The sequence below is a fragment of the Indicator indicator genome, chromosome 24 (assembly GCF_027791375.1).
Source record: "Indicator indicator isolate 239-I01 chromosome 24, UM_Iind_1.1, whole genome shotgun sequence".
NCBI lineage: Eukaryota > Metazoa > Chordata > Aves > Piciformes > Indicatoridae > Indicator > Indicator indicator.
In genome coordinates, this window is record NC_072033.1 from 17,063,588 (window position 1) to 17,091,167 (window position 27,580).

General features: G+C 47.1%; 1 protein-coding gene across 1 annotated transcript; it reads left to right on the forward strand.

Moving 5' to 3' along the window:
- The first annotated feature begins 4,729 nt into the window (after nt 1-4,729).
- CHRNA4 (cholinergic receptor nicotinic alpha 4 subunit) lies at nt 4,730-27,086 on the forward strand. Its single transcript, XM_054392079.1, has 6 exons — nt 4,730-4,790; nt 6,289-6,440; nt 8,800-8,844; nt 8,937-9,046; nt 20,145-21,531; nt 26,961-27,086. Exons 1-6 carry the CDS (start codon nt 4,730-4,732, stop codon nt 27,084-27,086), a joined length of 1,881 nt encoding a protein of 626 aa, XP_054248054.1.
- The last annotated feature ends 494 nt before the right edge of the window (nt 27,087-27,580 follow it).

Consider the following 27,580-nt stretch of genomic DNA (forward strand, 5'->3'; position numbering starts at 1 on the left):
GGCTTAGTGCTTGTTGCTGGTCAGAGAAGATGATGAAAGATGATAACCATGTCACACAGCTGGGGAGGAGAGGTGGGAACCAGCCAGGAGACAAAGGTAAATACAACTGGATGCTTCAGAGAGCTTCACTATGGAGCTAATCCTGTAATGTGCTGAGCTCCTTTAAGTCCCAGCTCAGTAATGCATGAGAATCAAAAGGTAACACAATAGGTTAATGCATCAGAGCTCTTGTGCTTGGATTCAAATCTTCATCAGCTCACAGAAAGGAGGGATAGATGCTGCACTAGCCATACCACCATGATGGGAAGTGTATGTGTGACCTGAGCATCTCTGTGTGGCTGAAACCGTGGGGGCTGTTCTGAGTCAGGGCTGTGGTGCCCTGGCTGGAGGACACATGTCTGTGGTGCACTTGAGTACCCAGGACTAGGCTGCCAGGCAAGGGGCTGCCAGTTTTGTCTGCTCACTGTGCGTGCTTCATGGTGGAAATCAGTCTGGAAAAGAACCATCAGGGTGATGCAGCTTTGGAGCATCTCACATCAAATGATCCTGCTCTGGCAGGGGGGGTGAACCTGATGATCTCTTGAGGTCCCTCCCAGCCTCTGATATACTGTGATACTGTGATGCTGTGATGCTGTGATACGATACTGTGATGCTGTGAAATGTGTTGCTCACCACTAGTGCACAGCTGGTTTCTTGCTGTGGATGCTGCAGTTGTTGTATAGCCATGACACTGCCTTTGTCACCAGAGTTTGATCATTGTTGTGAGGATGCTCCAGGAGATAATAAGGGGCTGCAGGAGTATGGTATGGCTGGAAACCCATCAGCCAGCTTCCAAGAAGGAAAAAAGCCTGGGAGAAGCCTGGGCTTCATAACCATGGAATCATCAGGTCTCCACTTGCTTTTTCCCTGTTATTTTCACTCCCACGCAGGTGTCTCAGCTTCCCTGTATGTTCAGAAGTCTCTTAGGCAGTGAAAATGTTTGATTTAGTTAAAACTGTCTTTCAAAATCTTCTGGCACTTCAGAGCCAAGCTGAAATCCATACGAATAAATCAGAGTCACTCTGGTGAGGCCAGCAGTACCTTGCAGATTTCCCCAGAGGCAGGTCGAGCTGAGAAACAGCTTTGCACATCCCTCCACTCTGCTCTGCTCATTCCAGTGCACATTTCACTGAAAGGAGATCTCTCCCCCTTCACTCTTGGGTTTCTTCCTGCTGATTTTGCTCCACCTGAAGTCCCTGTTGATGACAAAACAATTAGAAACGGGAGAGAGAAATCTTCTTTATCATGGGAATGGAGACAAGGGGGGAAAAGTCAGATCACCTCTGAATGGTGTTGCCCAAGCAATCCATCAGATGGCTTTGTCCCCTGTGCCAAACACAAAGAGGGAATGAGTAAGGAGATATTATCATTATTATGTCCCATGTCTGTAGATTCAAATATGCAGATGACATTTTACAAGATAAGCAGAGGCCAAGTGCTTGCCCTGGAGAGCTGTCAGTGACATCCAAGACAAGATCATGGAGAGAGAGGGCAAATCCAAAGCAGACAGGCAGTCCCAGGATTCCCGTCAGTGAAGCCTGACTCTGCCTCCTTCAGCACTTGGATTTTGCCCCTGTTGAGCATGACAGGGTCAGGCACAGTTTATATGCAGGCACTCAGCTCTCAGGGACCTTCAAACCCCTTCTGTCAGTGCCTTTATCATATAAAAACTCTTGGGAACAGAGCTAAAATAAGGCTGAGAATTCCAGGAGTGCAGAATGCAAGACAGGGGATTCAAGAGTCACCAGATCCTTGCAAAATGATGGAATTCTACTAAAACACTTGAACCTGAGCTTGTTACTGGCTTGCCCTTATTCCAAGGACAAGTCTAGATTTCACTGAACACCTTGGGGGAAACATTGTCTTGGTTCTGTTTGGGTCACCCTGCAGTCTTCAATAGCTGAGACGTTTGTATTCAGTTTTGGGAACATCTGGATTTCCCAATTTATCCACTTTTTTTTTTTTTTCTCCTCAGACAAGGGAAGATAATACTAATGAAGAGGCTCAGAGCCTGGTGCCTGAGAGTCAGGCTGGAGTCACAGCTTTCTCCTACAGTAAAAAAAAAAAAAAAAAAAAAAATCATTAAAACCTTTAAATGGCATCTTTTGTCTCCATGAGGCTGAGCCCCTTGCACATGTACCAGTGGAAGACTTTGCCTTCCAAATATACAGAGGAGCTGATGGAAATTTAGTTATGGCCCAATGATGCAGAAAGAAGCTGCCAGTGAGATTTAACAAGGTCACTTCAAGGCACAAAAACCTCTGCAAAATATGCTTATTGCCAGGGCCAGGGAGGTGAGGGATAAACCTTTCACTTAGAGGAAAGGATGATTTACAATTAATTTCCAAAAGAAGGAAATCCTTTTTTAATCAAAATTATTTATAGGGTTAATCTAGAGGCAGTATTTGTTCCCAGCTCCTTTGCTCACCAGCAAAGAGAGTGAGAAGGTGAAGATGGATGGGGTTTGTCCATGGGGCTGGAATCAGCTCTGCACGGGAGGCTCTGTAGTCAAGGATACCTGGATTATTTATGGCCAAGGGTTTCAAAAGGGAATAGCTGATGTTGGATCCCTTGGGTTTGGTTGCCCAGTGTGTGACCTGTGCAGATTACCAGCCTCCTCAGAAAAATGACCATTGAAAATCCCATTTCCCACCAGCAGCCTGTGGGAAATTGTAAGATTTCTTGTATCTGGTGGTTGTTGCTGGAACTAGAGAGGTTGAAACCCAGGATCCCGTCATTTAAAACTGCTGGATATAACCTGGACCCAGTGAGGAGTGGGGGAGTATGCAAACCACTGTGATGGCCTCCTCCCTCCAGATTCCAGAGAGCAAAGGGCTCTAAAGAAATGTGGGGCGAGTTCTGGTTGCTTTATGGGTGTTCAGGAACGTGGCTGCAGTGTGACTGAGTGATGCTGGTTTCACCCTGAGGAGAAAGGATTGCCCTTCTGTTACCCTCTTGCTGGCTGTGGAGAGCAGAGGTGCTCAGAGCTGTACAGCACCTGGCTATCAGGATGCAACCCCTGCCTTCAGCTCTAAGTTCGTTTGGTCTCACATCTGCTCTTTATTAAATTAATGATGGATGGTTCCCTGGAATGAGCACTACAGATTTTTACAGCATGTCACTGTGTTCAGGTGAGGTTCAGGACACTGCAAGCAAGGCAGGAAAACCATGGAGGAGTCCTTACACCCAGCAGAAAATACAGCAGAGTTTGTCACTCGAAGAGATGGCAGCTGTTGAGGAAGAGATGAGTCAAGGGAAGACAAGATAAGACAAGTTTGATACTACTCTTATGTTATTTATAATCTCACTACAGACAATTCCTCTGGTGGCTTTAACCCTCCCGCTCTTCAGCCAGCAGTCCATTATATTGGGAAATGCTTTGGAGAGAAGGGAAATTAGTCTACATAAAATATGTAGCTAGTATTATTAGAGCAGCCTTTGATAAATTTTGCAGCTGGCAACATTACCCCTGCCTGAAAATGAAATCCATTTGCTTTTCTTGTGGAAATAATTGTGTTAATATCAAAGCTAGTTTCTAAATGAAAGGGAGAGGGCTCTGCTCCATGCCTCCCATGTGGGGAATCAGGGCTAAAATGATAATTCCTTGCTAACACAAGGAGTTACCCTTTATTTTCATGATCATTTTCAAATTATCAATTATATCCAATTATCAATTCCTTGCTAACACATGGAGTTATCCTTTTCTCCACAAAAAGCCTTCATGAATTCGGTGGAGTTATTTGGGATGTGTTTATGGTATATTCAAGTCCATAGATACATGAGTGGCCTTTTGTCTTGGTCTCATCTTTGATTTACATATTGCCTCCAGGTAGAGACTAGTATTTGTGTTTGTACAGCACCAGGCACCACAGAGCCTGCTTCTCATGGGCAGCTTCATCAGCCCAATAACTATTGACAGCAAAGATATGTGCCTGGGCCAGAAATCTCTCTCTGGCTAATTATCCTGTTAGTCTACAGGAGTGATTTGGAGAAGCACTTGGACAGCATTAAACAGACAGTTTTCGTCAATTAAAAACCGTTTGGGCTTCAGGTGCTAGAGAGTTGCCAGATGGTGCCATCCGCACCGCCTCTGGCTGCAGCTGGGCTTTGCATCTCCCCCTTTATTCCCTTCTGCTAAAAGTTTTCCTCCCTACAGCCTGTTTCCTGGAGCGCAGGAGTTCTCTCCTCCTCCCGAGCAGGAGGTGGGCAGGTCTAACTCCATTAAATACACAAACACACTGTCCTCCCTCTCTGTTCCACTGAGGGCTGGCGTGGGCATTGGTGGCTGCCCAAAGGGCTGGGGGAAGGGTGAAAACAGCAAGCAGCAGCACCAACAAATACATCGAGCAGCCAAACCACTCCGTAGGAAAAGGGAGAGGAGCAAGTAGGAGAGCCCAGAGAGGTTCTGTGCATTCTCTTTCTCTTGACAGGAGCTTTCGGCAGCCCTCAGGCATCTCTTCCATCGGTGTCCCAGGGAAGAGCATCCTTCAGGAGGAGCAGCTGGAGACCAGACAGCAGAGAAAAGAAAAATCAAACAAACCACCGGCGATTATCCCTTCCCAGAGGCAGGTGGGAGGAAGGGAGAGAGAAAGGAGTTTAGGGGAATGAAGCTGGAGGATCCAGAGGCTCTGAGAGGAAAAGTTGCCCTGCCGGGAGACTCTGCATGCTAGAGCCTGAGCTCTGCTCCACAATGGGATCTCTCGTGTCTGAAGGAAACCTCCTCCTGCTGCTGTGTGCCAGCATCTTCCCCGGTAAGTTTGGGAAAGCTTTTCTACTCCTTGCTCTACGCTGTAGCCCTTTTCTCCCTTATCTCTCTTAAACGCATGCTGCAAAGCCCTGTCCCCGTCCACAAGGAATTTCCCCCACTCCTGCATCCTCCTGCCCCATCATGGTCAGCTCCTTTAACACCAGCCTCTGCTGAGCTCTGCTTTGCTTTTCTGCTCCTTGCCTTGTTTGATGGGGAAAGGGTTAAAGCCGCGGTGGGGAAGGGGACAGGAGGGAGAACCCAGACAAGGGCTCAGCATCCTGCTCCTTGCCGGGGCTTTTCTTCCCTGGGTAAAGTGTGTTAATGTGTCTCGGGGCTACAGCTGGGGCTGGGGAGAGCACAGACAGCGCTCAGCTAATGCTTCCCTTTGTACAATCCAGGGCAGCAAAACACTAAGTAGGAGCCATATTCCAGGAGGGATGCAGGGAGAGCCTCCGGCTCCCTCTCCCACCATCTCTCTCTGTGCCCCGGGCACAGGAAAGCAGCTCCCTGGCACCCCCTGGGAAAAGGGTGGCTTTTGATTTTTAATGACCAACAGGCAGCTCTGATGGTTCCCATGGTGTGTGTGCAGGGTCAGGGGTGCTCCCCACAGCCTCCAACTTTTAAAGTGATTGTGGAAAGAAACTGTGCTCTTGTTATCCAATTTGTGCTCACCCCAACCTCTTCCTCACTTATTGTTTTTGTTGAAAATCGACTCTGAAGGTTAGTTTGAAGACCTGAATTTTAATCCAATTTTTTTCCTAAATGATGCATTTAGTGTCATTTTTATGTGGAAATCTGACCCAAAATTCTCATCTCACATCCAGAGGCTGCTTTTTCCTTTTTGTCTTGCCCTTCCAGCATCTTGCTCACAGACTTCAGTGCTAGAAACTTACAGAGAAGTGGCCAAAAAAACACAAACAAAAAAACCTCCAAAACAAAACAAACAAAAAAACCCAAACAAAAAACCCCAGACTAAATTCAGGGTAGTGTTTTCCAAAATGTTCCAGTGATGCCCCACAGGATCATAGAATTGCTTCAGTTGTAAATGATCTCTAAGGTCAAGTCCAACTGTTAACCTAAGAGCAGCATGGCCATTAAACCATGTCCTGAAAAGCCACAGGTTTCTTGAGCACCTCCAGGGATGGTGACTCCCCCACCTCCCTGGGCAGCCTGTTCCAGTGCCTGATCACTCTCAGTAAGGAAATTTTCCCCAATATCCAACCTAAACCTCCCCTGGCGCAATTTCAGGCCATGTTTTGCAGACCAATCCTTTGCTCCACAACAGGAACCCTACACTGGGACTTGTTCCTGGTGCGGGAGGAGAGTGAAAAATACCTGGCAGTGCCTTTGGGTAGCAGGGAGGCAAGTCACCAGCAGGCATCACCCTCCCCTCTGATTTGCCCTTCGCTGGGTATAGCCTGGAGATCCCCAGCAGAAAAGGCTCTGCTGGTTCTTGGAGCTGTGCTGGTCTCATGCCACCATGCCCCATGATGTCCCTACAGCCCTTGGCCACGTGGAAACGCGAGCCCACGCGGAGGAGCGTCTGCTGAAGAAGCTCTTCTCTGGCTATAACAAGTGGTCCCGGCCCGTCGCCAACATCTCTGATGTGGTCCTGGTCCGCTTTGGCCTGTCCATTGCACAGCTCATCGACGTTGTAAGTGCCACAGGCAGCCAGGACAGATGGGATTGTGACTCTGGGAGAAGATTCTGGTGCAAGTGGGGTTTACTGGCTGGTCAGGGTTGGGTTGGGGTGACTTTGCTCTTGGCAGAGAAGAGTTATCATGCAGCCAGCTCTGCTGGGCTGAGGGATGACTCATGTGAGGAGCTGGTCATCAGAGTGATGACCAAGTGATGACGATTGAAGATGCTTTAGAGGTAAAATCCCAAATTCCTCTTTAAAACCTGTGGGACTGAGCACAACAGAGGAGTGGGGTCACTGGCACGAATGCCAGAGTCCTGGCTGAGGGAAAAACCAAAGAGCTGATTTGAAACGTGAGCCAGAACTGTTAACACTGATTTCCACAAGCTAATATCACCAGGGGATTCTTCCTCTCTAGAAGACAGCTTGCCTGAAGAGCCCTCTGCAAATGGAACTTTAGAGGATTTTTAGTTATTATGGATATTAGCAAGAAAATTGTTTCTGAATGTTTGCTCAAGTAGAAGTTGCACATCTGGTACCTGCGTGCAGTGTGTACAAAAGAGAGTGGTTTGCACTCTGGAATGGTGCCCACTGGCATGGTGTTTAGAGGATTACCCTGGCACAGCTTGTTGGGGTCAAGTGTGACACCCAGAGGAGATCCCTGCAGGGCTGCAGATGCTAAGCACACACACAGGCTTCTGGCTTGTGCAGACCTTGCTCCCTCGTATTTCTCTCTCCCATCCCTGTTTACTCACAGCACTTCCCAGGTCTGTGTGTTTGTGTATATGTCCAACTCCAGAGCAAGGATTGGCCACCTTTGGAGGCTCTTCATGTGTCAGAGTAGAGTCACAGAATCACAGAATGCATCAGGTTGGAAGGGACATTTGAAGGTCATGTTGTCCAGCTCCCCTGCAGTCAACAGGACAGTTTTAAACAGAGCAGGCAGCAGGGCCACATCAAGTTTGACTTTGAATGTCTCCAGGAATGGAGCCTCCACCACCTCTCTGGGCAACCTGTTCCAGTACTTCACTACCCTCACTGTGAAAGGAAATATAATGGGAAGTGTAATACCACTTGAAGACATCACAACCATAACAAACTGCCCTCTTATCTTTTGAGGAAACAGGGCCGAGGTGGTGAGGGAAGTGGACACTTTAAGACACCAGTTGCTGGAGAGTTTCCTCTCCTCGTGCACAAGCCATCACCTTCCAGCCTTGCAGCATGGAAATGACCTTCTGTTCCCCTCCTCTCTCATAGGTCAGCCTGAGGGATCCTGGGCTCTTTGCAGTTGCTAATGTTGAAGTTGTACAGTTCTCATCTGAATAATTGATAAGACTAAAGATGAGACATTAGTGACTGTGGAAGCATGAGAGAGACTTTCCATTATGCAGCTGCTGAATTGTGGACAGGGAGGGATCGATACACCTGCTGCCTAGTGATTGCCCTGTTTGCTTAAGAAGAATTAATCTTCTTAAAACTAGCAGGCAGTGCTGGGGCTGGTGTGTATGGCTGGAGGAGAGCTCTCATCTTCTCCTAGAATCACAAAATCATTAAGGTTGGAAAAGAACTCTAAGATCATCAGGTCCAACCATCAACCCAACACCACCATGGCCACTAAACTATGTTGCCAAGTGCCATGGCCACACATTTCTTGAACACCTCCAGGAGTGGAGACTCCACCACCTCCCTGGGCAGCCTGTTCCAATTCCTGATCACTCTTGCAGCAAAGAAATTTTTCCTAATCTCTAACCTAACCCTCCCTTGGCACAATTTCAGGCCATTACCTCTGTTTCTATCACCTGATACTGGAGTGGTCCAACACACAATACTCTGAGTTCATGTGTTTGGTAGAAGGAGGAACCCTGCTGAGCCTCATGCTTCCAGACCTGTGTCCATGGCTAGTGTGCCACAGCAGAAATACTCAACAGTTCTTGCAGATGAAGCTGAGTGTAATCATCCACACACACGTCTCAGCAAGAAGATGTCTCCTTCACTCCCCTTTGAGTAAGCGGTGTACCTCCATCACTCCCCTTCCCTCAGAGCTCAGGTCTTTGAGCTGTGGAGCTCTTTCATCTGCCTGCCCCCACTGTCCTGGGCTGGATCGATCAGCACTGAAGAAAATCCTGATAAATTCAAGCCCGTCTGCTCACAGGATTGCTTAGGTGCCAGCTCAGCTGTTCAGTGGGATCAGGCAGCTGTGCCCTGTCCCATGTTAAATGACACAGACATCTGCTTTTTATTTACAGGATGGAACTTGTATTTACTGCAGAGGTGGCTTATAATTATAGAAATGAAGGACAATTAAGAGAAATTTAATAAGTTCCTTGGGCTGTTTCATCTGCTGCTGTAACCAATACCTGATGTTGCATTTCAGGATGAGAAAAATCAAATGATGACCACGAATGTGTGGGTGAAGCAGGTGGGTGCACCAGAAATATGGCTTTTGCTACGTTTCCTTTCAGTTGTGCTGTCTGCCCCCTCCCAGCTTTGTAACCCCCTCCCTGTTGGCAGGAGTGGCACGACTACAAGCTGCGCTGGGACCCCCAGGAGTACGAGAACGTCACTTCCATCCGCATCCCCTCAGAGCTCATCTGGAGGCCAGACATTGTTCTCTACAACAAGTGAGTGTCAGCACTGCAGCCCGACGCCAAACCCAATCCTTGCAAGCCTTTTTCCATTCATGGGGTTAAGGGGCTCATTGCAATTATTCCTCCTTGTTTTGTTCTCTGTGGTTGAGTTCCATGCGGATGCTGATAATATCCACTCCAGATGTGCCTTAAATAACATGGCTAACACTCTTCACAAGGGCTTTGTCCTCCTAAGGATCCTTTCTCTGTCAGTTTTGTTGGGGGATATCAGGCATTGTCTTCTCTTCATATGTCAGATGCACAATGAAGTTGGATTTGAGCTTTCAGTCCTCTTCAGCTGCATTTCACCAAGGAGCTCCCCCCTAAATCATTACCATCAGCAGAAAAGCCAATTTCTGAGCCTCAACAAGGGAACTAAGCTGAAACATGTCAAACCTCTGTGTCTACAAATTCAGGTCAGCCCCAAATCATTCTAGAGTAGTTATTAAACAGATATTTGTTCCTAGTCCCAAATGTTTTAACTCAATTGCTTTAAACAACTAATTTCTGATATGGGCACTTCTTAAGGAGCTGGTGGTTGTTTTCTTTCCTTATTTTGGAGACTGCTGATATTCTTAGAAAGCCTATCCAAGTGCCAAGGCTGTTTTCTCCTCAGCTTATCACACCGGAGCTCTCCAGCCTTCTAGGCTGTAGGATGTCCGAGCCTCCCTTCCAGCACAGCTCCAGGGAGAACACTTGCCACAAGCATCGAACAAAAGTGTCTTTGTATGTGGCAAATGCTCCACTCCAGCAGAAGCCAGGTTCATTTGTAGTGAGCAGTTGCCTGGTTCTGGTTTGATAGGATATTGCTTTTCTTCACGAAACCCAAACGGCTGTGAGAGGAACCTGTCCAGGGGACTGTGAACTTTGGAGACCATGGAAATTGTCTTTCCCATTAGCTTGTCTCTGGTCCTCAGTGGTGTGGAGTGATTGCATACTTCTTGGAACTCACTGCATCCTCAAACAGACACATTTCAGAGATTAGAGCAGTCAAAATGACTAATTCACAGGACCCCACTGTCCTAGGGGACACTCTGAGCATGAACATTATCACATTGCAGCCAAGAAAGGTGTTCACAGCTCCTACTAGGGACGAAAAAAAAAAGTCCTTGTCCTTCTCATTGGTTAATTAATGGCAATGGTAAGGATTGTTGTTTTAGGAGCTTCTGGTCTTTGTTGTGGTAGACCACAGCACTAAAGGAAATAGTGCTGCACAGATCTCCTCTGTCTAGGGGACCTTTGTCTGTCAAACCATGCATTTGCTGGAGCTGTCATCTCTTCATCTGCTCCCCTGTGATCATCCCAGGATCTCAGCATGGTGAGGGTTGGAGGCGACCTCTGGAGAGCATCCAGTCCAACCCTCCTGCTAATGCAGGTTCACCTGAAGCAGGTTGTGCAGATTCTTGTCCAAGTGGGTTTTGAAAGTTTCCAGAGAAGGAGACTCCATAACCACTCTGGGCAGGCTAATGAGCATGGTCCATGCAAGGAGAGCCTTAGGAATAAAGAGGGAGCTCTCAATGGCCATTTGTGTTCTAGACGTTTCAGGAGTTCATGTTGAAAACAGCCCCTTCAAGGTCAACAGGCACCCAGACCTCTGAGCTGAGTCTTTTACTTCTGCCCCTCGCATTCTCTGCCCTTCTGTCCTGGCTCACTGTCACTGGAGCAACCAGAAGGACTTCAGGAGGCAGCTGGCTATCTGCTGGCCACAGAATGCCCTCCTTATCCTCTTCCAGGCTGTGAGTCTTTCAGTTGCACACCTTATTGCTTGACCCAGTTTGACTTGTAGGGGGGCATGTCAGGAAGCAAATCTCTGTACTGGTGAGCTGCTGCCATGCAAGGAGGTCAGCGCCCAGCTACCTACAGCCAAGCTGCTTCCCTCTCCTTATCCATACTTACCAGTAATAATCATGCATTCCTCTGATGGTTGTCATGAGCCTATCATACATTTTTAATTGCTTACTTTGGCCATGAATTAAACATGGATGTAGGCCCCAACCATTAGCCTGGCACTAATGGCTTTGCATTCATTCTATACCTCTTTACAGCTAGCTTTGTCCATGCTCTTCCATACGGTCTGATGTAAACTTTTTTTCCCTGCCCTGGGATATATTTCTCTCTTCTACCAGTCACTGCCAGACACTGAAGCTGCAGTCAATATTTTAGCTGCATTGCTCTAACAATCAGATTTCATGGGCTATAGAGGTTGCAGGGCAAACGCAATGCATGCAAAGCAGGGAGTCCCCATCCCTGGAGCTGTTCAGGAAATGTGGGGACATGGCACTTGGGGACATGGTTTAGTGGCCATGGTGGTGTTGGGTTGATGGTTGGAATGGATGACCTTAGATGTTTTTTTGCAACCTTAATGATTCTCTGGCGCTAAATACGATATTCCTGTCTGGGATGGTATCCTTTGGCAAAGAGACTTTCTGGGCAGGAGATTATACAAATACCTCTTCTGTTTTCATCTTGGATTATAGATACAAATGTTGAAATGTAAATTGATTGGAGATTTGCATCTTTAAGGTAACCTAACCCCTTGCTGTGGGGTTATTCTCATATCTAAACTCATTATTATATAAAATAACCCTTCCATTTATCCACTTGAGAGACCTAAATTGAATCAGTAGACTCAGCTGGTTTGACCTAGAGACTCTATGTAGTTGTCAACATTCATAAGGAATCTAAAAGCAAATTAATATCCTACAGGGAAATTAATATGCTGTTGAATTTTCAGCCTTGATGAGATAAGTTCCAAGGCTCTGTAAATAGTTTCCAGTGGATGTGACAAGGCCCATGTACAACAGGAATATGAGTTAACAGTGAAGTGACAAAACCTCTTGGTGGCTGCCAAGAAGGCCAGCTGCTACTTATCTGTGGCTGTAAAAGCTCTTCAGACACCACCAAATCATTTGTAAATGAATTACCTAATCCTCTGCACTGACTGATTTTCCCATTCATGAATGGACTTTAAGCACATTTCAGTTTTCCTTTGTAAAAAAGAAGAAAAGGGGGGGACAAAAAAGGGGGGAAAATTAAATTTAAAATAGCTTTTTATTTTTATTTTATTGCCTAATCAGGTTAAAAACTCTTGGGGCTACATTTCAATTTTTTTCACTGTATTGAGCCATTTGGACCCTGCAGAAAACAGAAACTCCACAGGAGAAAACCCTGAAGCTGCAGGGTTGCAGGCAGGTGCTGCAGCTGCTAAAAGCCACCATCAGTGCAAGACCACATCCTTGAGTCCAATGGATGGGCAGAGAACCTGAAATGTGAGCTTCATTGGCTAGCTTTCAAGAGGATATCCATCACAGCATTATAGCATTTGTCTTCTCTAGCCTGATGATCACAGAATCCCAGCGTGGTGGGGTTGGAAGGGACCTCTGGAGACATCCAGTCTGACACCTCTGCCCCCCCTCTGCTAAAGCGGGACACCCACAGCAGCCAGCCCAAGATCATACCTAGCTGGGTTTGGAACCTCTCCAGAGAAGGAGAATCGACCACCTCTCTGGGCAGCCTGCTCCAAGGCTCCAGCACCCTCACAGCAAAGTTTCCTCATCTTCAGATGGAACCTCCTGGGTTCAAGTTTGTGACCAGTGCCCCTTGTCCTGTCACAGAGAAGAGCCTCGCCCCAGCCTCTTGCCCCACACAGCTCCTTTAGCTCTCGCTGAGCATGGATCAGATCCCCTCTGGGGCTGCTCTTCTCCAGGCTCTCAGCCCCAGGACTCTCAACCTTTGCTCCTCACAGAGCTGCTCCAGGCCCCTCAGCAGCTTTGTAGCCTCTGCTGGACTCTCTCCATCTCTTAAACCTGGCAGCCCAGAACTGGACACAATACTCCAGCTATGGCCTCACCAGGGCAGAGTAGAGGGAAAGGAGAACCTCCCTTGACCTGCTGGCCATACTCTTCTTAATGCACCCCAGTAGACCATTTGACTTCTTGGCCACAAGGGCACGTTGATGGTCCATGGTGTGTAAAATCTGGGAAGAAGATACTGGGAACATTCAAATTTCTTTTTTCTCTATACTTTCTGATGTTAGCTGTTCCAAAAAGTAATCCCTGCTTTAGCCTCCATAGTCTCCAAAAGAAGAGATATTCAAACACAAATTCAAACATAAATTTCTGTAATTAGGAGTAGGAAACTATTTGAGGAATTCACCCAGAGGTAAGATGTACACAAGAGGTTGCTGGGCAAGCATATTTTGAACATCAAGAGAGGGCAAAGTGTTCCTCTGAAGTCAGTATTGTAGTCTTTGGAAATATGCTCTGCTGTTTCCATCCAGTGAAGTTATGAAGTCACACTGGTTTCCTGACTCATCCCAAAGCTGTTTGGAATAGAAATACCAAAGGTGCCCCAGTCTCACCTTTACAATATTGGAAACATTCCTGACATTTTCCTTTGTGTGTCTATTTGTGGACTTGCAAAATCTTGCCACTTTACACCAGATTGTCCTTACAATAGGTCCATAATTGTTACTTACTTCACACATCATAGAACGGCTCAGGTTGGAAGGGACCTTAGAGATCATCTCCTCCAACCTCACCACTGTGGGCAGGGACACCTCTCAACTAGACTCTACTGCTTAAGGCCTCATCCAGTCTGGCCTTAACACCCCCGAGGGAGGTGGTATCCACATCCACAACCTCCCTGGACAACCTGTTCCAGAGTCTCACCACCCTCATACTGAAGAACTTCTTCCTAAGATCAACTTCTTTCTAAGATCCAGTCTCAACCTTCTCTCTCAGCTTCAAACCATTCCCCCTTGTCCTGTCTCTAGACATCTTCATGAAAAGTCCTTCTGTAGCCTTCTCTTCTCCAGGCTGAACATCCCCAGCTCCCTCAGCCTGTGCTCATAGCAGAGCTGCTCCAGCCCTTGGATCATTTTTGTGGCCTCTTCTGGACTTCCTCCAACAGCTCTGTGTCCTGCCTATGATGAGGACACCAGAAGTGGAGACAGCATTGGAGGGTCCTCACAAGAGGAGAGTAAAGGGACAGATTGACCTCTCTTGCCCTGCTGGCCACACTCCTGTTGATGCAAGTCCAGGGCACAATTTGCCTTCTGGGCTGCATGAGTGCATGCCAGCTCACAGTGAGCTTTCCTGAATCTTCTGGGAGTTTAAATGACTGTTTCTGGAGAGGAATCCTATCTCTAGATGTCTTTGAGGCTTGCTGCCAAGCTATCCAGTAATGGAGGAATTGATAGGACGAAATCTACAAGAGGGATCTCTCTCACAGGCTGTTGCTATGTTAGCTTCCAAGGACTTCTCCTACTGTTATGCTGAGGACAGAGCCAGAGTTTTGCCTCCAAAGTGCTGATGAAGATGCAAAAGGAAGAATTGAAGCAAAATGAACAAATTCAGCACTCTTAAAGCCTTCTGAGAGAGTTGTGCTTAGTTCATCAGTGTAGCACAGACATCTCTGAGACAGACTCCTATTGTACTGAGGAATAATCAGGACCATGGATTTCTAAACATCTGAAGCAAGCAAAAGCTGGGATGTGTCCTTAAAAAGTCCACATTGGTGCACAGGCTTGATCTGAGCACACTGAGGTGCTAGAGCAGGTCCAAAGAAGGGCAGTGAGGATGATGAAGGATCTAGAGCACAGGTCCTGTGAGGAGCAGCTGAGGGAGTTGGGGTTGTTCAGCATGGAGAAAAGAAGGCTTGGGGGAGACCTGGCTCTCTACAACTCCCTGGCAGGAGGTTGGAGTGAGGTGGGGATTGGTCTGTTCAATCAAGTAACAAGTGATAGGACAAGAGGAAATGGCTTCGTGTTGCACCAGGGGAGATTTAGGTTAGATTTTTAGGAAGAATTTTTCCACTGAAAGAGTTATCAGGCTTTGAGCAGGGAAGTTGAACTGGAGCGTCTCCAGAGGTCCCTTTCAACCCAACCTGTGAATTTGAAGTTGCCATTTTGTCAGCACAAAAGAGGTGTGAAATAAAATATTCTAAGTTGCATTTTAATCTGAACATTGCAGTATCTCTCTAATGCTAAGGGGGCAGGGTGCATCCTTTTAAGGGGTCTTGAAATTCCAATTTATCTTGGTTACTGCTGCTCAATGAAAAATGCTTTAAATGAGGACATTCTAGCTATTTCCATATACATACATAACTAATTTTCAGGCTTTTAAAGCTCCATTTGGATTTAAATTGTATCATCAGAAATTAAAATAAATGTGTGCCTCATTTGCATGCATCCTGAAAACATTTCATTTGGTGAGATGATGTAGCTCCCAACTGCAGGGAAAATAGAAACTGGCAAAACAAAATACAAATTCTCCATCAGGAAAGGGTTTGTTTGGTTTTTTTTTTAATGAAATAGGGTTGATGGCTGCCAGTAAAACAATGGCAGTCTTGAACCCCTCTAAGCACAGCAGATTTTAGTAGAGCAGCCTTTCTTCTGGAAATGAGGAATTAGAGGCTTCAGAACCCAACAAGACCATAGAAAAAAAAATATAAATCCATGGTTGTCTTCTCTATTCCTGTGCACTGTTGTGCTTGATGTGAAGACTGAAGAGCTCCAGCACTTCATTACTGGCAGATTTTGAGGGTGTCAGGCCAGAGCGATCAGGAGAGCCTGGCTCTTCGTTCTCAGCTCTTCCTGTGGTGCTTACCTTGCACTCGCTCCTTCTTCCAACCCCTTTTGCACAACAGCTGTCACCACAGACCTGTGGTCTGGAGAGAAGATGAAAATGTGCTATCACTCTAAAGGGAGGGCTGCAGATTCTCTGGCCTGCTATAGCAGATCTCCCACCTTCTTCTCTTAGGTAACATTGGTGCCTGGCAGTCAGAGCTGTTGGCACAACTTGGCCAGGAAAGGGTTTCCCCCAGCAAAGAAAACAGGGTCAGCCCCATCTCCTCATTGAAGGCTTCATGTGCTGTCAGCTGTCTCACCTTCAGCCCCTGGAGGAGAGTGTAGAAAGGCCTTGGGGGCTGTCAACAGCTGGGTGACCTTGTTTGCTCCTTCTCTCATGTCAAGAGGAGCAGAATGAAAGCCTTTTCCAGGATGATAGCATCTCTCCAGTCTCACCATGCATCGGCAGGTGCCAGCAAGCATAGCTTCCAATCCATTAAGCACATGCTTTGAAGTCCAGTGTGGGTGGTAAGCTTGGGGAAGGAGACAAAAATGTGTGTGTATAAGTCATGGAAATACATAGGAAGGGCTAAGACCCCTGCAAATCCTGCCTTTGCAAGACAGAGCCATGCATGGCTAACCTGCCCTGCTTACAAATATCAAACAACTCCATGCTGAGCTGCAATGAGACCTTCAAACACACCCAGTAAAGTCAGGAATTACTTCAGAGCCCTGTTAGACTGGTGAGGGAGAAGCAGAAGAATCCCAAGGAAGTGATCATCCCTCTGTATTCAGCACTGGTGAGGCCACACTTTGAATCCTGGGTTCAGTTTCAGGCTCCTTACTCCAAGAAGGACGTTGAGGAGTTGGAGAGAGTCCAGAGAAGGGCAACAAAACTGGCAAAGAATCTAGAGAACAGGACTGGGGAGGAGTAGCTGAGGGACCTGGAGGTGTTCAGCCTGGAGAAAAGGAAGCTGGGGGGAGATCATCTGGCTCTCTACAGCTCTCTGGAAGGAGGCTGGAGCCAGGTGGAGATTGGTCTCTTCTCCCAAAGAACAAAAAAATAGGACAAAAGGAAACAACCTTAAGTTGTCCCAGGGAAGGTTTAGGTTGGACATGAGGAACAATTTCTTGCCTGAAAGGGTTATCGAGGCCTGGGAAACAGTGGAGTCTCCATACTCAGAGGGGTTCCAAAGCTATGGAGATGGGGTTCTGAAGGACGTGGTTTAGTGGTGGATCTGGCAGTGCTGGGTTAAGGGTTGGACTCCATGATCTGTAAGGTCTCTTCCAAGAAACAAAATGATTCTGTGATTCTTCAGCTCCTCAGTCATTAGCTGACTCAAATACCAGAAGCTATTCTGCTGTGGTTTCAGTCCTGCTATGGCACTGTGGGCAAAATCCAGCTTGGAAAGGCATTGCCAGGGTTGTTTGCAATAACACAAGACTCTGTGTACCAGGATGAAGTCAAGTTTGTTAGGCAAGCAACTAAACAGCATCATCCTCATCAAAGCAGCAGATTATTTATGGAAACAATTGCCACAGGAGACCTGTAGCACCACATCAGTTACTCTGAGGCGTGCAGAGGAGAGACGTGTGGCTAATCAAGCAGAGACTGCCAGACAAGACATTCCTGGGAATAAAATACAATTACAGGAACTATTATTGTTCCTGGGTGGATCTTTAGCAAGAGTTTCATGCCCTTTTCCAACAGTTTTCACAAGGTAAAACAAACCCTTGTGTTGTTTCCCCAGCCACCTCCACCCTTCTCCAGCTAAGAATGAAGCACTGGTGGACACTCATTACCCCGTCTCTGTAGCACGAAACCAATTATAAGCACATTGTTCCATTAATGAGTTATTTAATTGTTCCTCAGAGATTAAATCCAGAACTGGATTCCAAATTCCCATCAACAGTTAGAAAGAATCATAGAGTGCCTTGAGTTGGAAGAGACCTTAAAGATCATCAATTCCAAAGCCCCTCAGCACATGCAGGGACCACAAGGCTGCTCAGAGCCTCATGTGTAACAATTCCAGCTGTGAGATGTCCACAGCTTTCTGGGCCACCCCTTTCAGTCCCTCACCACCCTCACAGTAAAGAGCTTCTTCCTAATGTCCAATCTAAATCTCCCTTGATCTAGTTTCAAACCATTGCCTCCTGTCCTATCACTACAGGTCCTTACAAACAGTCCCTCAAAAGAAAACCACCCAAGAGCAGCAAAGACTGGGCTGGGACTTGCTGGCTGTGTTTAATGTATCATTCTGGCTGCACATTGCAGGCAAAACCCAGGAGATGGTTTTCAACCAAGCAAGTGGTCTTGGAATGTTAAATTAGATTTAAGAATGAAGAAACAGGAGAGGAGTTGGGTGGATGGCTGCATGGCATTGCTGGATTTGATTTGCATCAGAGTAAAACACAGTGGTGGCTTTGTCCTCACCCCTTTGAGACAGCAGTCTGGGTTTGAAGGTATTTTTAGCTTTCTTGTTTGAAAATAAAAACAAAAAAAAGACAGTTTAAAGCTTTAGCAAAGTCCAGTTCAGAGATCAAAAAGCAGTGTGTGCTTTTGTGTTCTTTTGTTTTTCCTAAATCTGCCACAAAGAACAAAGGTTTTCCATTAGATCAACAAAGCAGATTAGTAAAATCCTGGTTCTCCACCAAGATTCTGAATTTGTTTTTCCCCCAGCTCACAACCAATCTGGAAAATTGTCTTAAAACACAAATATCTGGGCTGTGATCCTGGAACCACATGCCATTGCTATCCAAATACTTTGTTAGCCAAGACAGCTCACCAAGGGCCAGATCATAGAATCATAGAATCAGTCAGGGTTGGAAGGGACCACAAGGATCATCCAGTTCCAACCCCCCTGCCATGGGCAGGGACACCTCACACTGCATCAGGCTGGCCAGAGCCTCATCCAGCCTGGCCTTAAACACCTCCAGGGATGGGGCCTCAACCACCTCCCCTGCACAATCCATTCCAGGCTCTCACTACTCTCATGGGGAAGAACTTCTTCCTCACGTCCAGCCTGAATCTCCCCACTTCCAGCTTTATTCCATTCCCCTAGTCCTATCACTACCTGATGTCCTAAAAAGTCCCTCCCCAGCTTTCTTGTAGCCCCCTTCAGTTACTGGAAGGCCACAATAAGATCACCTCAGACCCTTCTCCTCTCCTGACTGAACAGCCCCAACTCTTTCAGTCTGGCCTCATAGGAGAGGTGCTCCAGCCCTCTGCTCATCCTGGTGGCCCTTCTCTGGACACCTTCCAGCATGTCCATATCCCTCTTGTAATAGGGACTCCAGAACTGGATGCAGTACTCCAGGTAGGGTCTCACCAGCACGGAGTAGAGAGGGAGATCCTATTGGAAGCCTGTGTGGTCATAGGCTGATGAGGATGAACTGGAAGCCAGTGAGGTCATGGACTGACTCATGGACTGAGGGCAAGACAAAAATACTACAATGTCTATTTTTTTCCCCTTTTGCATACAAAGTAGTTGATGATCTCCTAAATTTCCTCTTCTTTAAGTAGCTGAAGGGGCCCCACTGGATCATCCTTGAGCTGTTTATCTTGCTGCTGGTGAGGAGGAGGAGAAGTGTGACCCCATGCACACTGTCACTGTACAGCTGCTGTCAGGACACATCTGGGCGCTGAAGCAGCAAAGCAGGACTAGGGGAGTTTGTCCGTTGCTGGGAAAGTGGCTGCAGGCTGGATCCGCTCCAGCTGGGAGGGCTGGGCAGGAGCAGAGAGCTTTCTGTCTATATTAGCCTGAATAATTCATCTCAAGTTTTTAGCAGAAGCTCTCCCTTCCCTGCTCAGCTTCCCTTTTGTTAGCCTTGCAACTCAGCATCACACACAGGCTTCTTTCTCTGCATCCTTCAGCTCTGCAGCAGCTCAGGCTGGGGCTGCAAGATGGTCCCCAGCTCCCTCCCTTCTCTCTGGATGCTCTTTCCTGTTCCTGTAGATAATTTTGAGGTCATTGCTCCACAAACAGACTCCACCTGCTTTTTTAACTTTGGGGTTTCAACTTTTCATGTTGTAGAGAAGGTAGCTGTGGACTTGGCCCCAGACTTGGAGTCTGTCCCAGGCCACATGGCCTCCTCACCAGGTGTTCTTGCTGGTTTTGATGGAAGAAGTTGAAGGAGTACTCAAACCTGCTTCATTGATAGCAGCTATCACAATTAATTCTACAAAGCCCACACATGGTAGTGGTTCCTCCCACCACTCCAAAGCAAACTCAACCCTTCCCAGGGTATTTATTGGCCCCTTTTGAGGAAATTTTGTGTACTTTGAGCTCAAGGACTTGACTTATGCAAGGTGAGGGCTGACATTTGCATGCTTGCCAACAGAGTTCAAAAGCCACTGGGCAGAGTGGATGGCCCAAATGCTGGCACATGTCATGCATCTTGCATCGCTTGATGCTCCAAGTGCAGTTTTGGGAGCCAGACACTAAATATCCTATTTCTTTAACATAGTTGAGGTGTTAGAGAAGCCTAGTCTTTTTTTTTTTTTTATCATCTGTCTCTCCCCAGTGCTGATGGTGACTTTGCAGTCACTCACCTGACCAAGGCTCACCTCTTCTATGATGGGAGAATTAAATGGATGCCACCTGCTATCTATAAAAGCTCCTGCAGCATCGATGTTACCTTCTTCCCCTTTGACCAGCAAAACTGCACAATGAAGTTTGGCTCCTGGACTTATGACAAAGCCAAGATAGACCTGGTAAGCATGCATAGTCACGTGGACCAACTGGACTACTGGGAGAGTGGAGAATGGATCATCATCAACGCTGTGGGCAATTACAACAGCAAGAAATATGAATGCTGCACGGAGATCTACCCTGACATCACTTACTCCTTCATTATCCGGAGGCTGCCACTGTTCTACACAATCAACCTGATCATCCCTTGCCTGCTGATCTCCTGCCTGACTGTCCTGGTCTTCTACTTGCCCTCTGAGTGTGGAGAGAAGATCACCTTGTGCATCTCTGTGCTGCTGTCCCTCACTGTGTTCCTGCTGCTCATCACAGAGATCATCCCATCTACCTCCTTGGTCATCCCTCTGATTGGAGAGTATCTTCTCTTCACCATGATCTTTGTTACTTTGTCTATCATCATTACTGTCTTTGTGCTCAATGTGCACCATCGCTCCCCACGCACCCACACAATGCCTGACTGGGTGAGGAGGATCTTCCTTGACATAGTCCCACGCCTGCTCTTCATGAAACGTCCCTCCACAGTGAAAGACAACTGCAAGAAGCTCATTGAATCCATGCACAAAATCTCCAATACACCAAGGCTTTGGTCCGAGATCGATGTGGACCCCAACTTCACTCCCTCATCTTCCCCCAGCCCCCAGAGTAATGAACCATCACCCACCACTTCCTTCTGTGCCCATCTTGAGGATCCCACCAAACCTCAGCCTATCTGCAAGTCCCCTTCTGGCCAGTATACTGTGCTGCACCCAGATCCTATGCAAGTGACCTGCTCCTCTCCACAACCCTCATGCCATCCCCTGAGGGACACCCAGACCACTTCCACCTTGAAAGGTAGATCACTAAGTGTTCAGCAGATGTACAGCCCCAACAAGGCAGAGGAGGGGAGCATCCGCTGTAGGTCCCGGAGCATCCAGTACTGCTACCTGCAGGAGGACTCCTCCCAGACCAATGGCCAATCCTCCGGCTCCCCAGCATCTCAGAGGTGTCACCTCAATGAGGAGCAGCCCCAGCACAAGCCCCCTCAGTGCAAGTGCAAGTGCAAGTGCAAGAAGAGCGAGGCAGCTGGCCCAGCAGCTCCAGGGAGCAAGGCTCACAGCAGCAAAGAGCAGCACCTGGTGCTGATGTCCCCAGCCCTGAAGCTGGCAGTGGAAGGGGTGCACTACATCGCTGACCACATGCAGGCAGAGGATGCGGATTTCTCGGTGAGTAAGCTGCCTGCCCCTGCTCTCCTTGGGTAAGTCAAAAATCACCTGCTAAGCAAGCCCCACCAATCCTGAGGCTTATACTGAGGGTGCTTGGTGCTGTGGGCTCAGCCACACCTGTGGCTTTTGAACATGTTGGCTGCTAAAGGCTGCGGAGTTTGTCCTTGCAGTCTTGGCAAGCCCAGGGGGTGCCACAACCAGACTATAGAATAGAACGATAGGATCCTGTTGGGTGGAAGAGACCTTTAAGATCAACAAGTCCAACCATGAACCCAGCACTGCCAATTCTGCCACTAAAACACGCCCCTCAGCACTGCATCTATGTATCTTTTACATCCCTCCAGAGAAGATGACTCCACCACTTCCTTGGGCAGTCTGTTCCAGGGCTAGGCAACTCTTTGGGGGAAGAAATTGTTCCTCATGTGCAACCTAAACCTCTCCCAGTGCAACTTGAGGCCATTTCCTCTTGTCCTGTCATTTGTTCTGGGGGAGAATAGACCAAACCCCACCTGGCTCCAGCCTCCTTTCAGGGAGCTGTAGAGAGCCAGAAGGTCTCCCTTCAGCCTCCTGACAACCTCCTAAACAACCTCAGGTCCCTCAGCCACTCCTCCCCAGCCCTGTTCTCCAGAGCCTTCCCCAGCTTGGTTGCTATTCTCTGGACCTGTTCCAGCACCTCAGTGTCCTTCTTGGAGTGAATAGCCCCTAACTGAACCCAGTGTTTGAGGTGCAGACTCACTAATTCCAGGTACAGAAGGATGATCACTTCCCTGCAGAGGTACAACCACCATGCTCAGGGCTGCTCCAGAAGAATAGGATTCTCCAGCAGAAAATTGAAGTTGTCAAGTAGGAAGGAAGCAACTAAGCCTCTGAAAGAGACTCCAAAAAGCAGTCATCTGGTGGGAATGTAGCAGCCATTCTTTGTAGAGAAGCCTCTGGCAGTTGGGTGATTCACACTGTGTGGTTTTGGTAAGCTTTGACTCTGTCTAGTGAGCCTAGGAAGGTCCCAAAATAGGTTGTGGCTGTGGGACGCCTGGGGGCACTGCGAGGTATCTTTAGCTCTGTGTTCCTGGTTGCTCATTAGTGGCCTTGCACTGAGGCAGTTGGCTTTGTGCAGGAAGTGGGTGTGCAGACACAGCTCACACTTCTAAAGGGGTAAATGCAGCTACAAATAGAGGAGGAAAAGGGAGGCTGGAAGAATTTCTTCTGATGGAAGTGGTGATGCAGATACAAATGCCACATCCCTTTCACACCTCTTGTAGATCTTCCCCTGCAATACTAGAGGTAGGCTATGCTGGATAATTAGGGTCATAACGAAGGAAGCCACAAGATGTCCTGAAATGAGGTGTTCTCAGTGAAGAAAAATCTTAGCTGACTTTTCTTAGAGGGATTCCTCAGCAAAAGGCAGTGCTTCAGCTGTGCTTACAGTTTGATTTAGAGTCAGTGCAAGTCACAGTGATTTTATGCAAGAGTTCCTGGGCATGAAGAGTGTCTCTACATTTGCATTTTTCACAGCACTGAGTACTTAGCAGCAGCAACACAAGATCGAGTGCTGCTGCTCATTTATGGACTCCTTAGGTACTGTAGTTGAAGAGGTCTCTGTCATGTTCTTTGCTTCTCAACAGTCCTTCTGAGGAAGCAGCTCTTCAGTCCTCGTGTTGAGGAGTGACAGCCAAAATAGAGGAGGCAACTTGTTCAAGGTCACAGAGCAAATCTGTGGCAGAGCTGAGCTGTGAACCCCATCTTCAATAGCTGACAGCCCAGCACTCTTGGCTGGGCTAAAGCACTTCACAAGCACATTAAACTGAGGGAATTAAACTCTGCTCCAGCAACAATCACAAGTCAGTCCATGGTGCAGATGAAGGAGTATGACACCAATAACACTTCCCATTCCGAGTAATTCTCTTTCTGCTGAGCTTGTTGATATCATCAGGAACTGAGTCAATGAGTATCTTGGGCTCTTTCCTTTTAATCCATGATTGCAACTGTCTTTAAAATGAAAACAATCTTCAGAAGCCACAAATTTTCTTCTTGTATCTTCCACTCCTCTCCCCTCTTGAAACACAGTGATTATACTGAGGAGAAAGATATTTCCAGCATTAAACATCAAAAGCAGAAGAAAAGAAGCAGCTTTGAGGGCTCTGAGCAGAGCTCCTGCCAGCCTAGCCTGCAACCAAAGGAACCAAGAAACTACCCAGGAACAGGCAGAGAAGGGTCACCCCCATGACCACCAACACATCAGGCTCTGCAGGCTATTTTCTGCTCTAGCGCAGCAGTTGTGGTTGGCATGACAGAAATGAGGTTTTTAGATGTAGGGGAATAAAATGCCTCAGATGCCAATCTAGAGATAATACTTTCTTTTTCTGAATGCAAATAATGCCAAGAATCAGTGAATCAGAGAATGGTTTGGGTTGGAAGGCACCCTAAACATCATCTAGTCTGGTCCCTCAGGAGGGAAAGCCTTTTGTTTCTCCAGGTGGAAGCAACAAAGAAAAAGGAAATGTGATCATCTGGAATTGAAATTCACTCCAAGGAGCAGAACTGATCTAATGAAATGAGAATTTATTGGGGGAAAAGGATCAGTGCTTCAGAAATATGCTTTCATCTTGAAATCAAATAGTGGCATCCATTTCTTCATGGATGCCTTCAACCAGCCTGTCAGCAGGCACCTCAGATGCAGCTGCAGCCCCTGAAACACAGCTCACTGTCTCCTAAGTAATACTTTCAGAGACAGGCACCTTTCCAGAACCAGCACAGAGCTTTTCTGAGGTTTTTGTCTTCTTCTTTTTTTTTTTTTTTTTTTCCTAAAGCACCATTGCCAGAGGGGCAGTTCTTCTAAATTAAAAGTAAATAGCTCATTTAATTAAGTGCTCCAGCAAAGAGAAAATGGGAAATGCAAGGGGCAGTGGTTTGTTACAAAAAGATATCTGCAAACAATAGAAGCAGAGTGGGACACTTGGGGGGAAATGCAAGATGGGATTGTCCCAGTGCATGGTAGAAATGCCATCAGCAATTAATTACAGACTGAAAAGAAACACAAGTTGCACATCACACACCAGCCAAAACAACCAGGCACCATCAGCTCCATCTGCAAAGCCTTACTGACCTCATGCCTGTGTGCATCTTCAGGCTACTCTAATAAGACTTTGAAGACAGTTTAAAAATAAAATGGGAGGGAATGGAGCTGGGGAGGGGAACTACAGGATAATCCAGCAGTTTATTTTTAACAAAGGACAATAAAACCTCCTGAGAATGCTCTAATCTGTGTTGCAGGCTCTGGGTCCTGGGGATCAGATATCACAGAGGTACCTCAAGCCTCCACTTGTCCCCTGGGGTAGAATGTTCTGATCCCGATGCCCAGACCTACAAGGAGCTGGGACAGGGAAAAGCTGCATATTCCTTCATTCTTCAGGAATTTGGGGGTGGGGGAGTCATGTGGCTCCTGGCCCTGATCCTTTCCCCAAAATAGTGAGTGAGCTTCTCAAAAACTAATCAAAACATGGCTCAGGACATGGACTGGCAGATGCTGACAGCTGCAGAGAGGTTGCCAGAGAGGCCTCTGTGGATCCTGCTCCACGTGAGGTGCTAGGCCCCAGGAAAATGCTACAGTGCTGTCAGAAAATAGAACAAAAGGGAAAAAATCCAGATAATTGTCTTTTTCTCCTCCTCTTTTGTTTTCATTGTCTCTCCATAATTCCCAATTTCATCCTTTATGCTCTCAGGCTAAAGCTGGATACTGATCTTGCAAACATCGGATGCACTCCCATCCATCCTTTTGGAGATGGATTGAGTGTTTATGCATAAGGTATCATTTTTGAAAGCAAATTCCTGATGAACTTTTCAAGTTGTTCTTCTCCCATTTCTTCCTTCTTTTCTCAAAGAGAAACTCATCTAGTTTTGTTTCACATGACCCAGCACTTGCTAGCAGGAGTACTCAGGCAAAGCTTATTCTGCCACTAGATAATCATAGAAACATAGAATTGTTTGGTTTGGAAAAGACCTCCAAAATCATCCAATCCAACTATCATCTTGAGATCACCATGGCCACCAAACCCTGTCCCCAAGTGCCATGACCACAAGTCTGTTGAACACCTCCAGGGATGGTGACTCCACCACCTCCCTGGGCAGCCTGTTCCAGTGCCTGATCACTCCTGCAGGACAGAAATTACTCCTAATCTCCAACCTAAACCTCCCCTGGCACAATTTAAGGCCATTTTCTCTCTTTCTAATACCTGATATTGAGGAAGAAGTGACCAACCCCCACCTCACTCCAACCTCCTCTCAGGGATTTGTAGAGAGAAATGAGGTCTCCTTAGCCTCCTTTTCTCCAGACTAAACAACCCCAGTTCCTTCAGCTTTACTGCTCTTCTCTGGACATGCTCCAGCAGCTCAGTGTCCACCCGCTCCATGCTGGGATTCTGTGGTTAGTGATAGATATTTTTCTACTGTGCTTTTCACTGGTGACCCAGGCCAACCTACCTGGCTGCTCTGGGCATGTTGAAGCCACTCTCTGCTCAGGGTCACAGGTTGGTGAGTACATTCAGGCAGCCCCAGCATGGCACAGTTCCCTTCTCCTTACCCCTCCACTCCTGGCTCGCTGCAATCACAGCCACCAGAGAGGTTCGAGCTGGCTCCTGCTGAGCTGTTTTCCCTGCAGAGTGAGGCAGTGTGCCAAATTTCAGCCTCCCTGGGCTATTAATCACCAAGTGGTGTATTGTAGAAAATTATAATGGGTGCAGCCATATCAAATAAAACCTTGCCATCTGATCAGTCCTATTCCTGGGAAAGGAATTGATAGCAGCAATGAAATAAAAGAGGTTTTCCTAAGTATATGGTTTCTCAATGAAATAACCATTTACAACTGATGGGATTAATAAATACTGGACCTCCCCAGAGAGGAATTGCTGGAAAATCCTCTCACAGAAGGACAAAACTAGGGAAAAAGCAGGGTGAGGAAGACCATTTCTTTTATTTGCTGGTTCATTTTCACTCCTGTCTGAGCCAAAGCTGTAAATCTCTTCACAGAGCTTGGCTTCATTAATCTGTAAGCAAATCTCTTTACAAGCACGGGGAGAAGAGTAATTTCTTTCTCTCCACCCTCCCCCAGCTCAAATGACAGCCTCATGTACACAGCTCTTGGAAAATGGGATAGTGAGTGTACAGAGGAGCTTAATTATCCAGGGGGTATATCCATGGGGAGGTGTTAACTCCACATGCACTTCCACACAGACTGGGAATCTGTCTCCCACATCAGGGATTTGTAGAATACACCTTTGTCGTCATCCAGGACCACTAAAAGTAAGTGAGACCTTCCCCTCCCACCCCTGGATTGAAATGAAAATATCCTGGTTTGGGATACAGCACCAAAAGGCTTCATAAGCTTGAATCTCAGCTCAGGATTAATAACCAGCCTTTGATCTCTGCGTTCCCAGGTGAAGGAAGACTGGAAGTACGTCGCGATGGTCATTGACAGGATCTTCCTCTGGATGTTCATCATTGTGTGTTTGCTGGGAACTGTTGGCCTCTTCCTTCCACCATGGTTGGCAGGAATGATCTGAATATAAAAGCCCTGAAGGAAGAGAGTATATCCCACTCTACAGATTTTAGTTCAGCTGTAAGGAGAGGACAGGAGCTGAGAAATGGAGGCAGCCCTTTGAATAATTCACTGTGTGTCTGTGCTTGAGTTGCTCCAGAGCTTCCTGGAAATACTTTCCGGGAATACTTTCCGAGGTCATGTCACTTTGCCAAGCCATTTTCATCTCCTCCATCTAATTTAGGGGGGAAAAAAGTTCTTATTAAAGTCTGTACATAGCATGGTGGCATTCATTGGCATCTCCTCAGCAGTGTAAGACCACGAGATCTTGTTCCCTAAACCAGCACAAGAAGAGGCTTCACATCTGCAAATCAGTTAGCTCCAGTTGTCTTCAGAGGTCTCAGTATGCCCTGCCCAATCAAATACTGAAGTGGTTCAGGACCCATGTGTCCCTGTATGAGTCATTTGCTAAATAAAGGTGCAGATCTGAGATACCTGTGCAGGATGTGGTCTGAGGTC